This window comes from Pteronotus mesoamericanus, unplaced genomic scaffold (genome assembly GCF_021234165.1).
Source record: "Pteronotus mesoamericanus isolate MK-2021 breed Mesoamerican mustached bat unplaced genomic scaffold, CSHL_Meso_final contig_90, whole genome shotgun sequence".
Taxonomy (NCBI): domain Eukaryota; kingdom Metazoa; phylum Chordata; class Mammalia; order Chiroptera; family Mormoopidae; genus Pteronotus; species Pteronotus mesoamericanus.
In genome coordinates, this window is record NW_026555277.1 from 38,631,899 (window position 1) to 38,646,970 (window position 15,072).

The following is a 15,072-nucleotide window of genomic DNA, read 5'->3' on the forward strand; positions in this document are numbered from 1 at the left end:
ATAAAATAAAATAAAATAAAATAATAAAATAAGAGCAATTTGTGGAATAATGATTAAGAGCACAGGCTCTGAGGCCACTTTGTGGATTTCAATTTCAGTTCACCCTCTAGTTGTATAACCTTGGACAATTAACATACCAATACCTTGTTTTCCAGAGGATAATAATTACGCACTTACCCTCTTGGGCTGTTGTAAAGAGTTGATGAGCTAATATGTATAAATTTATCTAATAACTCTGAGCATAAAGTTCTATATGTGTTAGCCACTAACGGGGCGTGGAGCAGAAGCTGTCCTACTTCTGCTCAAAGCACCTGGGAGATGGCGGGTTCAGAGATTCGAATAGCAGGCAGGCAGTTAGAAAGGAATGCTCCAGAGTTCAAACACAGAAAGGTATTCAACATAACAGAAGGGGTGAGCACTAGCAAGGACCCAGGTTAAGTTGGAGATTATGGATACGTATTGGAGCAATCTTCAATTTGTCCCCATTTCAGCCCAGGGTGAAGGGCGATAGTTGGACAGATCCAAATGGAAGCTCTTATTGAAGAACAATGAGATCCCAGAATTGAGACCCCTGAAGATAGGCTGAAGTGAGCAGCCACGCAATCTAAGTTAGAAATGTTAATGAGTGAAGCGGGGCTTGGTGGAGAGTAGAGAGATAAGGACTAGAAAAAAATGAACCACTGGCATTCTGTGGTAGTCTGAGCAAAAGGGCTGGAGGGGCAGGGAATTGCTGTAACCTAGCATCCCTTATTCCAGAGTGCTCTCAACACAGCCAGGGACTTCACCTTCCTTGCATGGGGATTGGACGACAGCTAAGGGACAGGGCGGGGCTCCTGGGCGAGGATAAAGAGAATTGTGACCGGTTGGGGCGGGGCTCCGGGCGGTGAGAGCGTGGCCCGCGGGCAAGTACTCGGTTGGGATCGGGCAGTGGGCGCCAGGGGCGCGTTGAAGCTCTGAAGTATGTGCCTGCCCTGTGTAGGGGACGAAACTACCCAAGTCAGCCCCGTGAGTCTCCTGCCCTTAACCCCGCCTCTGTCGCCCGTGCCCAGGCTTTGACTTTGAAGGCCACAGTGACCACTAGCACTTCAGGCTATTGCACACTCACAGTTTGGTGCCGGGGGTTGGGAAATCCCTGGTGAAATAGACGGACTGCCCAGGACAAGGAGAAGCCCTCCACCCTGTGCCTTCTGGGAGCCAATCGCGTTTGTTGAACTGACCCACTAAGCCACCCCAGAAGGTGAAGTGAGGATTACAGAGGCAGGGGGAAAGGATATGCTTCTCAATATTCAGATGGGGAGGAGGTTGCTTTTAGGTCTTTGGGTTAAACAATTGGATCAAAATGAGGTCGAGGGGAGTACTGCACAATTTAGAAATTAGGGGGAGGAGTGGGAACGCCATAAACTACCAACCAAACTCCCCGTGCCTCAGAAAACCAACCCATCTGGTGGAGTTTCTCGATTGCCCCAGCTTTTCAACACTTTAGAAGACACTTCCTTAAGCGAAGATCAGAGTGGCACCACTGAAGGCATGTACCAATGGAAACATGAGTTTTGGGATTTATTGTACCTCATTTTCTTTCAGAATAAATCTCTGTAGTCAACGTGTTTCCTGAGTTGCCCTAAAAAAAACAAAACAGCCAATTATTTTAGCAGTATAATGGGTATAGCTGGGAATAGCAGAGAACTGCTATTCTAGACAGAATATGTTATAGCAAAAACTGTAGGCTAATCCAACAAACAAAGGAGAGAAAATTCTAGTGAAAATGGGGAAGTTGGGAGGGGTGCTTTTGAAGGAAAACCCATTAAAGAAAAAGTGAGAGTTTAGGTCGGTGGTGGTTTCTCATCGGCTGAGTTGTAAGTAAGGAAATCTTCCTTCTGCCGGAGTGGCGAGTCTCTTCTTTTGAGGTCCATGGTTGACAATTCTTCCTGACAGGTCTGTCACTGATGTCCAGGGGTAGGGCCTGAGGGTTCCCTCCAGTGGCCGTCCCATTCCATTTTTAAATTTTCTTTCCTGTTACATGATTTATACCTGTTTCTCTTTTCTTATAATACTGTTATCAATCTCTACCTTGGTTTTTAACTTGATGGCTTTTGAGATAATATGCATGTATTAATTAAAAAACAGTAGCATAGGCTTCCTATGATAATAACTATTCTTTCTCTTTGCTCATGACTTTTATGTATTTTTAAAATTATTGTAGGAAGGACCAAGACGACATCATCCTTCAGAAGTCACTGAAAGGCAGGTAATATTTAAATAATTCTAGGTGTTTCAAAATTGTGATTTTTATCTTGTTCCTTTATGTGTTGTGGTCCCAAATATGATGGAACTTTAATTAGCTAGACACTTCTGTGTTATCTTTCGTGGGACTCTGGAATCTCGTGACTTACCATTAGAATGAGTCCTAAGTAAGATAACCTAACTGGCTTATATTATCATTTTTTAATGTAACATTTGATACAGACACAAGAATATATGTAGACTATAAAAATTGTAAAACAGAATAAAATATACCTCCAACTTAAGAAAATGTTACAAATATCCTTGAATTTATCTAGGGGTTGCTTCTACCTTCCTAATTCTCTCTGAAGTAACGGCAATCTTGGATTTTATTTTTATCAGTCTCATTTTTTAAAAGTAGTTTGTAACATATGCACCTTTCAAAATATATTGTTTGATTTTGCTTGGTTTTTAACTTTATAAACATATGATAACATAAAATTTGGTATATAACTTATTCTTCTGAACATTGTTTTATAAGATGTGTCCATATTGTTGTAGGTAGTTATTTTCACTGCTCTTTAATATTTCTTTGTGGAATATATCTGTTTTTAATCCTTTCTCCTGTTGATAGGCAATAGGTAGTGTACACATTTTCCTGTAATAAACAATGCCACTGTAAATATGCCAATTCATGTCTTTTTTAGCCCCTGAACAAGAGTTTCACTTGAATATTTAGTCAGGAGTGGAATGATTGGATCATAGGGAAAGTGAATTTTTCATTGTTAGGAAATAATGCTGCACTGTTTTCAAAGCAATTGCACTCCCACTAGCAGCGAATAAAAGCTCCTATTATTCATATCCTCTTCACTTAATACTCTATTTCATTATCTTCAAAGCATTCTCATTTAATCCCCTAGGTGTCTGCTACTTATAGATGTCATACAGAGAGACCATTAAAAAACAAAGCAAAACTCTGTGATATCCAGCATTTAAGAGAACTAAAGACTGTGCATAGATTTCTTCTCTAACAACTATAAAAGATCCCTTTGGATTTTTTTAATGAATATATATATATTCATTAAAACTAATTTATATAGTTTTTACTTACAAGAACAAGTTTTACGTAACAATTAGTAAACATTAGTTTACAAACACACACACACACACACACACACACACACATATGTATAGATATACACACACACACACACACGGAAAAAGTCCAGCCATTGTTAATATAACAAGAATGCAATGCACGTGCGTGAACAAGGACAACTTCACTGTACTAGTCAGTGGGGGTGTTAGACACCATTGAATGAGCATGTGTGCTGTGTGGCCATCATATTCAAAATGACTAAGTAGAGCAACAAATCCACATCAAATTTTGTGTCAAGCTTGAACATTCCTCTGCAGAAATATTTGGATGATTCAGAAGGCCACAGCTAGGGGCAACTGGTGATTGGCAGCTTCATCATGACAACATGCCTCCTCATGTATCACATCTCATGCAGTTTTTGGTGAAACATCAAATCACCCAGATGACTCAGCCCCCCTACAGCCCAGATTTGGTGCCCTGTGACATCTGGCTTTTCCCAAAGCTAAAATCGCTTTTGAAAGGGAAGAAATTTCAGACCGCAGATGAGATTCAGGAAAATACAATGGGGCAGATGATGGTGATTGGGAGAACTGTGTGAGGCCCCAAGGTGCCTGCTTCGAAGTGGACTGAGACATCATTGTCCTATGTACAATGCTTCCTGTATCTTCAATAAATGTCTCTATTTTTCATGTTACATGGCTGGATGCCTTCTGGACAGACTATATTCATATATACCTAAATGTACACAGTTGTTAAAGTGGGAATCAAGAGTAAATACTCTCTTCTGAAAACTCTATTGATAATCCAATGTGTTTTTTCATCTATGAACCATGTGCATCAATTGTGTTTATCTTCTTTTACTCACATAAACCAAAAATATAATCTGCATGTTATCTTTTAGTTAAAAAGTATAATTTGTTTTCTTTCCTTTTAATTTTCCACAAGTCCATACAAAAACGTGTTCAGAATATGAAAAATCTAAGGAAAGAGAAGAGGAAACTTAGTAAACGTTTTGCAAAGCCTGCTCCTCTTCCAGAACCAGGGCTCCTAGTAAGTATGAAGATATCACTGAAATTAACAGATCCTTAAATGCAACAGACATCCTCATTTTTAATTTATGGAATACTCTAAATTTTGTTTTTCCCCTTTCCTTTGAGAAATGTGTAACTGCAGCCTGGGAAGGTACCTTAAAGCTCCTCTAATCAAATTCTCATCTACTATTTAAATCTCCTTTGTAATCATCATTGCGGTTTAATGAAAAGAGTATGATCTTTGAAGCCATGTTCTGGATTCCAGTTTTTGCTCTGCCATATGTTATCTGACAAAATTATTCATGTAAATATTTTAGATTATATTATTTGAAAAAATAAATTAAAATATCTCCTGCTAAATCATTATTAAGACTAGGTTCAAACACATCAGAAAATTCTACGCCAATCACAACTTACTCCATTTTTGTATATCCTTGACATGGTTTTAAAAGTTCTTCCACATAACACATTATATTGCATCAAGTGCCTTTTACATGTGGTATTATGTTTCTTGTAGCCAGACATAAATCCAATGGTCCTTCCATTTAAAAGTCCTTCAGATAGTTGAGGACAATTGTTACCTTCCTTAATATTCAGGCTTTTCTGCAAGGCAAAAATCCCCATTTTGCTCATCCATTCCTCTTTCAATTTAGCAGAGATTCCTGGCCTTATCCAAGCAAATCTAAGAACAGGGATTATATTTCATTACGGAAAGATTTGAGAAACATCTTATTTCCAATAATTAAGATTTTTTCTGTTCATTTTCTTTTTGAAAGGAAATATTTTATAAACACAACTAATGAATAGCTATGTGAGTTAGGAATTGCTAACTTTAGTTCCTTATAAAAGAAACTCAACTGCAGTGGCTTAAGCAAATAGGAGTATATATTTTTTCACCAAACAAGAATAACTGACCTGGGCACTCTAGGGCTGATATGGCGGTTCCAAAAATCACCAAAGGTGCCCCAGGTTCTTTCTCTATATCTAATTCTTCAGACTTTTCTCATGACCTTTATTCTCATGGTCTCAAAGAGGCTTCTAAATCAGTAAATAATGTGTCTGCATTCCAAGAGCAAAAAGTATAGGACAAAGGGGGAAAAACACATGCCAGCTGAGTTAGTTCCCTTTTCATCAGGAAAGTAAGCTCCAAACGAAGAGTGCGTGTATTTTGTTGTTGTTTGTTTTTTATCAGCTTTATTGATGTATAGTTGACATACAAGAAACTGCTCAAATTTAAAGTATACATTTTTTAATGTTTTGACACATGTATACCCATGAAACCATCACCACCAAGATAATCAACATATCCATCACCCCTAAAATTTTTCTTGTGCCCCCTTTTTATTTAAATCAATAGACTTTATTGTTATAACAATTTAAGTTTATAGAAAAACTAAATAGAAAGCAGGGAGTTTCTACATACTTCTTTTCCTTTTCCCCCAGAAGTTCCTCCTATTATTGGCATCTTGCATCAGTGTGATACATTTTTTATCATAATTAATGAACTAATTTCAATACATTATTATTAACTAAAGTTAGGATTCACTCTTTGTGTTGTAGAATTCTGAGTTCAACAAATGCGTAATGTCTGGTATCTACCATTACAGCATCATAAAGAATAATTTCACTGCCCTAAAAATTCCCAGTGCTTCACCTATTCATCGTATCTCCCCTCTCTCTCCCCTCTCAACCCCTGACGATCACTGATACGGTTTTGCCTTTTCCAGATTGTCATGTAGATGTAATGATATAGTACATCTACAAGCTTCAAACAAGCTTCTTTCCCTTAGCAATATGCTTTAAGGTTTTTCTATGTCTTTTCATGGCTAAATAGTCCATTTCTTTTTATCTTTAAATACTATTCCATTGTATTTATATATCACAATTAATTTATTCAACTATTGAAAAACATCATACCTGTTTCCAATTTTTGGCAATCATGAGTGAAGCTGCTATAACCATTCCTATTTCAGGTTTTTTGAGTGAACATATGTTTTCAACTCATTTGGATAAATATCTAGAAATTCAATTGCTGGATCATATGGTAAAACTATGTTTACCTTTATAAGAAACTAGCAAAATGTATTCCAAAGTGGCTGTATTATTTTGCATTCCCACTAGCAATAAATGAGAGTTCCTGTTGCTCCACCTTCTTGCCAATATTAGATCTCACAAGTGTTGTGGGTTTTAGCCATTCTGGCAGGTATGCAGTTGTTCTAATTTGCAATCGCCTGGTGATGTATACTACTGACAATCTTTTCAAGTGTTTACCTGCCATCTGAATAACTTATTTGGTGAGATGTCTGCTCAAAACCTTTGCCTACTTTGAACTGAGCTGTTTTCTTATTATTGAGTTTTAAGAGTCATTTGTATATATGGAACACCAGTACTTCATAAGGTGTGTTCTGCAAATATTTTCTCCCAGTCTGTGACTTGTCCCTTAAATATCTTTACAGTGCCTTCCCCAGAGCAGAAATTTTTAATTTTAGTGAATTCTAACTTGTCAGTTATTTCTTTCATAGATCATGCTTTTGGTGTTGCGTCTAAAAACTCATTGTCACATCCAAGATCACATAGATTTTTCTCCTCTTTTAACTCCCAGAAGTTTTGCAGTTTTTCATTTGACACTTAGGTCTGTGATAAATTTTTATTTAATTTTAAGGAAAGCTGTAAGGTAAGTATCTAGGCTTTTCTTTTTAGAACATGGATGAATGTTGTTCCAGTTATTCCAGCATTGTTTGTTGAAAAGATAATTTTTTCTCTATTGTGTTGCCTTTCCTGCTTTGTCAAAGATCTGTATGGGTCTATTTCTGTGATCTCTATTCAGTGTCTTTGAATAAAATATTTATCTGGTATTTTTGGCCAATACCACACTGTCTTGATTACAGTAACCTTATAATGAGTCTTGAAGTTAGGTAGTGTCAGCCATCTAATTTTGTTCTTCTCCCTCAGTGTTGGGTTGGCAATTCTGGATCTTTGCCTTTCCATATAAAATTTAGAATCAGCTTGTTGTAATCCACAAAGTAGTTTTCTGGAATTTTGATTGGGATTTTTTTGAATCTATAGATCAACTAGGAAAGAAGCAGTATCTTAACAATATTAAGTCTTTCTATAAATGAACATTGAGTTTTTCCCATTTATTTAGATTATCTTTGATATTTTTCAGAGTTTTGTTGTTTTGCTTATTCATATCCTGTACATATTGTCTTAGATACAGACTAAAGTATTTCTTTTTGTGTGTGTACTAATATAAACAATGTTCTGTTTTTCATTTTAAATTCAAATTGTTCATTGCCAGTATATAAGAAGTTAAGTGATTTTCCTGTACAAAAACTTTTATCCTGCAGCTTTGCTTAATTATCTAATAGTTCCAGAAATTTTTTGTTTTTGTTGCTGTTTATTGATTGGAGTTTTCTATATAGACAATCACGTCATATGTGAATGACAGTTCTATTTCTTCTTCCTAATCTGTATATCTTTTATTTCCTTTTCTTGTTTTATATTGTGTTAGCTAGGACTTACAGTATGACATTAAATTGAAGTGGTGAAAAGAGACATCCTTGCCTGTTCTTGACCTTAACTGGAAAACGTCTAGTTACTCACCATTATGTGATATTAGCTGTAGGTGTTTTGCAGATGATCTTTATTAAATTGAGACAGTTTACCTCTATTCCTCATCTCCTGGGAATTTTTATCATAAATGAGTATTGGATTTTGTAAAATACTTTTTCTATATCTATTAATATGATTTTATGATTTTTCTTCTTTAGCTGTTGAGGTGTTGGATTATGTTAATTTGTTTTCAGATATTAAACCAGCCTTGCATATGTTAGAAAAAGCCCACTTGGTCATGGTGTATGATTCCTTATATACACTGTTAGATTCTTGCTAATATTTTCTTGAGGATTTCTGTGTCTATTCTCTGAGAGATATTAGTTTGTCATTTCCTTTCTCATGCTGTCTTTTGTTTGGGTGATAAGGTAATGCTGGCCTAATAGAATAAGCTAAGATGTTCAGCCTCTGTTTCTATTCTCTGCATGAGGCTAAAGAGAATTGGTATAATTTCTCTTTACAATCCATGGTAGAATTCACTAGTGAACCTGTCTTGGCTTGGTGCCTTCTGCTTTTGATTATTAATTATTGATAAAATTTCTTGCAAGTTTTTAACTGTCCCACAGTTCTCAGGTATTCTATTCCATTTTTTTTCCATCCTTTTATCTCTTTGCTTTTAGTTTGGGCTGTTTCTATTGACACACAGTCAAACTGTCTGATTCTTTTTTCCACGGTGTCCAGTCTACTGATGAGCCCATCAATGACATTCTTAGTTAATGCTACAGTGTTTTAGATTTCTAGCATTTGCTTTTGATTCTTTCTTAAGAGTTTCCATTTCCTCTTACATTTGCCATCTTTTCTTGCATCTTGTCCATTTTCTCCATTAGAGATCCCTTTGCCTATGAATCATAATTGCTTTAAATTCCCAGTCTTACTGTTTTAAAATTTCTGCCATATCTGAGCCTACATCTGATGCTTGCTTTGTCTCTTCCGGTTTATTTTTTTCTTTTTTTGCTTTTTAGGATGTCTTGTAATTTTTTTTGTTGAGAGCTAGAAATGATGATGTATTGACTAACAGAAGCTGAAAAAGATGAGTCTTTAGTGTGAGGTTTTATGTTTATCTGGCTAGGATTTGGGCTGTGTTTTCTGTTTGCTGTAGCTATAGTGTCAGTGGTAAAAATTTACTCTGGTGTCTCTATTTTTTTCTCCCCTCTTGTATTTGGGTTCCTGTAGACTCTTACTAATAAAATAGGGTGTGAGGCTTTCAGTTCTTTAGGCTGGACTCCCCTGGTATTATATAGGAGCCTTTTTGATGTGGTGGTAAGTAGTGGGAGAAATATAAACATATTATAGTCTTTTTATTAGGTCTCAGCCTTTTAGTGAATCTGCGCCTGAGATGTGACCTTCTCAACTGTTCCTTTATGACCCTCCCCTTCAAGTGAGACAGGAAGAGTATAGGGAACTGGAGTTGGGTATTTCTCTTCCCTCAGGCAGAAAGGTCTGAATTTGGGCATTTCCCTTACCCTAGTTCAGTTAGGTTTCAGTAAAATCCAAACTGGTTAGCTTCTGATAAAATAATTTTCCTTGAGAGCTACCCTATTAAGGAGAGCAAAGTTCTGGAGTATTTCAAAGTGATTGTTTTTCCCCTCCCACTGCCGGTTAGGAGAGGATATTTTTCTGGAGGTAAAACTCAAAAAGTATTAGGACCTCCATAAAACTGCCCCCTACTCCCATGTTTTTAACTTTCAAGCTAATCCATACCCTGCCTCCAGCAGCACGTCCGTTATCACTCAAGTGTTCCTACTAGTTTTGGTTCCAGCAGCAGAATCGCTTGTCTCTCCAGTTCTCAGCGCAGCAGTTTGCCCTGTGGCCCCAACGGCCTGGTGGACCTAAGAAGAGTTGTTGATGTGTAGTCTGTTCAGTTCATTTCTTTTTTCATTTTTTAATTGAGATATAATTGATATGTAACATTATATCAGTTTCAGGTGTACAACACAATCACTCAGTGTTTGTATATATTGTGAAATAATTCCTGAGGTTAGTCTAGTTAACATCCATCACCACACATAACTACAGTTCTTTTTCGTGTGGTGAGAACTCTTAAGACCTACTCGTTTAGCATCTTTCAAATATACAATACAGTATTACTGACTATAATCACCGTACTGTATATAATATCCCCAGAACTTAACTTATTTTATAATTGGAACTTTGTACATTTTGACTCACTTCACCCATTTCACCCAAACTCCAACCCCTACCTCTAGCAATCAGCAATCTGTTCTCTACATCGACGAGCTCAGTTTTGCTTTGTTGTGTGTGTGTATGTGTGTTTTAGATTCCGCATGTAAGTGAAACCATATGATATTTTTCTTTCTGTGTAAGACTTATTTTACTTAGCATAATGTCATCAAGGTCCACCCACGTTATTGATTTTGGCAAGATTTTCTTCTTTTATTGACTAAATATTATTCCATTGTGTATATATTGTATATACCACATTTTTTAATCAATGGACAGTTAAGTTGCTTCCATGTGTTGGCTATTGTAAATAATGCTGCAATGTATTCCGTTTTTTTTTTCTTGTTGTGAGGATGAGAGTGATAATTTTCAATCTCTTTACATGTCAGACTGGAAACCCTCATTTATATATCTTCTATATATCATCCACAATGTATAATATCTCCTATTGAAGTTTAAGCTCTTAGTGCTTCTCAAATGTGGTCAAAGATGAATTTTGTTTGATTTTTCTTTGATTTTGTTTGTTTCATTCAGTTTGGTTTAATTTCCAAACCATTGTAACATACAATCAAAATGTGATAGCAATCTCAAATTGTTATAAACAAACATAAAGGTATACTCTCAATTCTCTGCTAATATTGTTGCAAAACAACCGCAAATGGAAGACTAGCACCAAAACCAGCCCACACAGAATAACACTGCCTTAAACTGTTCGGATTCTTCTTTCACTTTTTCTTCTCATGTCATTTTGCAAATTGTTGTTTTGTAAGTCACATCCCTACCAATATCCTCTTCTCTTTTTCCATCCTGTTAAGTTGATCTTGGCCTCAGGAAAAAAAAGAAATATAACTGTATTTGTGCAACTTAAATGATTTGGGGTGAAAATTAAGACCTGAGTCCATACATCTGACATAAAAGTACTCTACTGACACGTGGACTGTGCCCGGCAGAATAAAGGGTGCCTGATGACCCTGAAGCCCCCAGGTGTTGAAAGAAGTTTGAGAAATTGTTTTTGTTTGGATTTTTGTCTGTCTAAAATCTCTCAAACAAAAGTTATCTCCTAATTATATCATTAATGATATACTTAGGGATATTTAAATTATCCTGAAATATTAAGGATAAATCCCTTTTGTTACTAATACATATAATCTTGCCATTTTCACTTATTTGTCCCTGTTGATCATTCATTTTGAGTCATTTTAAGACTTAAAACACTCTCAACTAATATTTATGTTTTCTCAGTCAATCACAGATCATAAGTTTTAGAAAAGATATTTACCATTTCTGTCACACCCAGTATGTATAGAAATAACTTTGACCCTTTCTCCAAATTGTTATCTTCATCTTCTACAAATTCTTCCTGCCCATGGAATTTGTTGCGTGACTCACAGGGAAAAAAAAATGTTCCCATCAAATTTTCTTGAGATATGACTGATTTGACATTAGCGATTTTCATAGCTGGATGGTATCTGGATGTGATTTAATTGAGAATAGCTCTTTTAGCTCTTTACATAATTCTTTTAGTATAAGGAAGGCTTCTCTCTTTGATACCTTTTCAAGATATTTATAGTTTGCATAAACATTTCCTTATATAAATTTTAATTGAATCTTTTCCTTGTGTATTTTAATCTCTTCTAGTGGACATAAAGCAGGAGCCTGTATGGAGGAAATCATGTGCCAGACCAAAATCTGCATATTTCTGACATCAACTGGCATTTCAAGATTTTACTTCATTTGAAAAATAAAGGCAATACTCTGCCCTTTCTGCAAAATAAACACAATGCAATAATTTCACATCTGAGCTGCAAGCTCTATAATTTTATTAAATATCATATCACTCTACCACTTTCTTTTTGCTTGGAAATTTGAGATTTTCCGCTTTTCACCAAATAATAAAAAAAAATCTGCTTTTCACCAAACATGAGCTCACATAAAAATTATGCAGTTTTATTTGTGACATTAGAGATTTAGAATTAAGTTCTAATAATAACGGAAGACAGATTGCCTCTGCTGTATATTTATAATGACTTGTGTTTAAACAAAATGTTTACAATGTTTAAATAGTCCTAGGAGAGAGTTTTAATATAACTAAAACCTATGTTATTTGTTGATATTGCAAATAAGCTGTAGTGTAATTAAAATTTTCATTTAAGGTAAAATTTGAATGCTGAATTAAATTTACTTTTATGTATGAAATGGGTGATAATCATATGTCTTTATAAAATGCTTGTTTAATTTACATAAGTAATTCTTAACATGAAAATGGAATTATCACAGTTTTCTAGACTACAGAATTGCCAACTAGTAGATTAATATGAACATTATATTCAGTGAATGATTTGCAGCCTCCAAAATACAATTTCTAGTACAGGGGATTCTGCTTCTGGGAATGATGGAAGTACCAGAATTATGCTTCCGCAGTAAACAACTGGAAAACAGGACAAGGTTTTTAAAACAATGGTTTTCAGAAATGCAATACAAGTCAGAAAAAAGGGGCGGGGGGGAGGTAATCCCTAAAAGAAGAGAAATAAGTGGACCCATTGACCATTGCATTCACTGCCTGGAGGAGCATTCCAGCTCTTGATGCAGAGAGAAAAGAATCATAAGCAGAACACAACAGTTTTCTCGAGTTGGGGAGGAGTTGAGGAACAGAGATAAGAATTCAAGAAGTCCGGGGTAACTGAAGTTGTAAACCACAATTCCTGAGAGTAAGAAACTATGTTCTCTGTCGATTTGTATATGGCTTACATTGACAATTTGCTGAATGCTAAATTACATGTTCACAGCGTGAAGCTCAGTAGAGGCAGATCTGTTTATTCGTTGTCCACTATCAATGTTCAATGTCTAGTGTCCAGTCAAAATTACTTGGCATGTCAGGAAGCAGAAAAATGCAACACATCATCAGGGGGAAATCAAGAAATACCAAGAGACAGAGAAATGAAAAGAGATGATATAATCAGAAGAATTCATTTAAATATTGTATATGTTAACTATGCTCAGTAAGTTAAAGAAAAACATGAACACAACAAGGAGAGGAATAAAAGACATTTAAAAGATGTAAATAGAACTTTTAGAACTAAAAACGGTCTAAAATTTTAAAAGTCACTAAATGAGATTAACAGCATATTAGATATTAGGACTGGAAAAATTATTCATTCCTCACTGGCCTATGACACCACTTCACATGGTCTAACATGAATAATTGGGAATGTCTGAATAGGGAGAGTGGGAGTGAAAAATAATTCCCCAAACTTTTCCGAATTTGATGAAAACTAATCCCATGGATCCAAAAAGCTTAATGTCAAGCAACATGAAGACCTAAATTTGTCAGATATCTCATAATCAAATTGCTGAAAAACATTGAAAAGAGAGGAAAACAGCAGGGGGAGGGAGTTACTAAATACTTAGAAACAAGCATTAAAAAAACTCACAAACCTCATTAGATACTACATAGGCCAGAATGATATCTATAAAGAATTGATTGAAGAAAAGCTGCCAAACTTATGTTTTGTATGGAGCAAAATTGTCCTTCAGAACTGAAGGCAAAAATGCATATTTTTTTCCAGAAATGCTAAAAAATAGAATAGTACATTTGTAGAAGAAAGTTCTTTAGGTGGAAAAAATTGTATCAGGTAGATTTTTGGATCTACATAGAACAATGAAAAACTCTGGAAATGATACACATATAAGAAAATATAAATTTTTATTCTAATATATTATTTAAATATTGACTATTTTGAGCAAAAGCAATTATTATGGTTTTAATAACATGTAGGGATAAATGTATGACAACAGTAACAACAGGTGGGAGAGTATAACCATTGAAAATTTCTTATATTTTACATGAAAAGTATTTGAAAGCAGAGTTGGATATGTTAAAGACATAATGCAAATACTAGAGAAACCACACACACGCACACACACAAAGAAGTGGAGCTAACAGAAATAAAATGGAATGCTTAAAACCCTCCCAAATGAAGACAGAAAAAGAAAAGAATGGATTTTCTAGTAAAGAAAATGAATAGCAAGATAATAGATTAAATCCCAAGTTAATCAATAGCTACATTAAATCTAAATGGTCTAAACACTCCAGTTAAAAGGCAGTATCCAGAAATGTGACGGATTTGAGATTTTATTCTACTTACAAGAAACAAGTTAGACTGTCACAGTTCCATAGATGCTGGAAGAAAACAAGAGACTGACTGGGTGGAGTCAAATAACTTTATTACAATATTTTTGACATGGCAGGCACTCAAGTGCATGCTTGTATTGGTTTCCCCAGACTCGCCAAGCCCCATGAGGGTGTTACACAGGTGTGCCCAGGTGGATACTGTTGACACCGTGAGTTTGTGTTACAACTAAGGAAGCCCCAATCTTACCTAAGGGGCTGCTTAGCAAACCTGCCCAACTTTGCTCTAGAGAGAGGCATTATCTCCACTATACTGGACAGTAAACAATCTGATCTAGGCTCTATATCTTCCAAGTTTGCTTACTATACAAACATCCTTAAAAAGATAGTCTAGAGGAAAAAATATTAAACCTTTGCTCAGAAAACATACAGGACCATGCTAGACCAATGGAGAAATTTCTTACAACACGCAGAGATCATCAAGGTATTTAAAAAAGCAAAACCAACTACAAAATGTCTACTAGAAACATGCTCTATATATAAACATTGATAGGTTTAATAAAATGATGCAACAATATATACCATGAAAACACAAATCTTAAAGCTAGAATGGCTATATTACTAGCACATATTAGTCTTTCTAAATCATGTTATCAGGTATATAGATGAATACTTTATAATAATGAGAGCTTCAGTTCATCACGAGGACATGCACTCTAACAAAGCATCATAAGACATTAAACAAGAACTAGAAGAATTCAAAGAACAAATAGACAAATCCACAATTATAACTGAAATAT

General features: G+C 35.4%; 1 protein-coding gene across 1 annotated transcript; it reads left to right on the top strand.

Annotated features, from left to right (window-relative positions):
• The first annotated feature begins 960 nt into the window (after positions 1 to 960).
• CCDC179 (coiled-coil domain containing 179) lies at positions 961 to 9,815 on the top strand. Its single transcript, XM_054586186.1, has 4 exons — positions 961 to 1,005; positions 2,201 to 2,245; positions 4,265 to 4,369; positions 9,675 to 9,815. The coding sequence occupies exons 1-4, from the start codon at positions 961 to 963 to the stop codon at positions 9,813 to 9,815; spliced, it is 336 nt and encodes a 111-aa protein (XP_054442161.1).
• Positions 9,816 to 15,072: the final 5,257 nt, after the last annotated feature.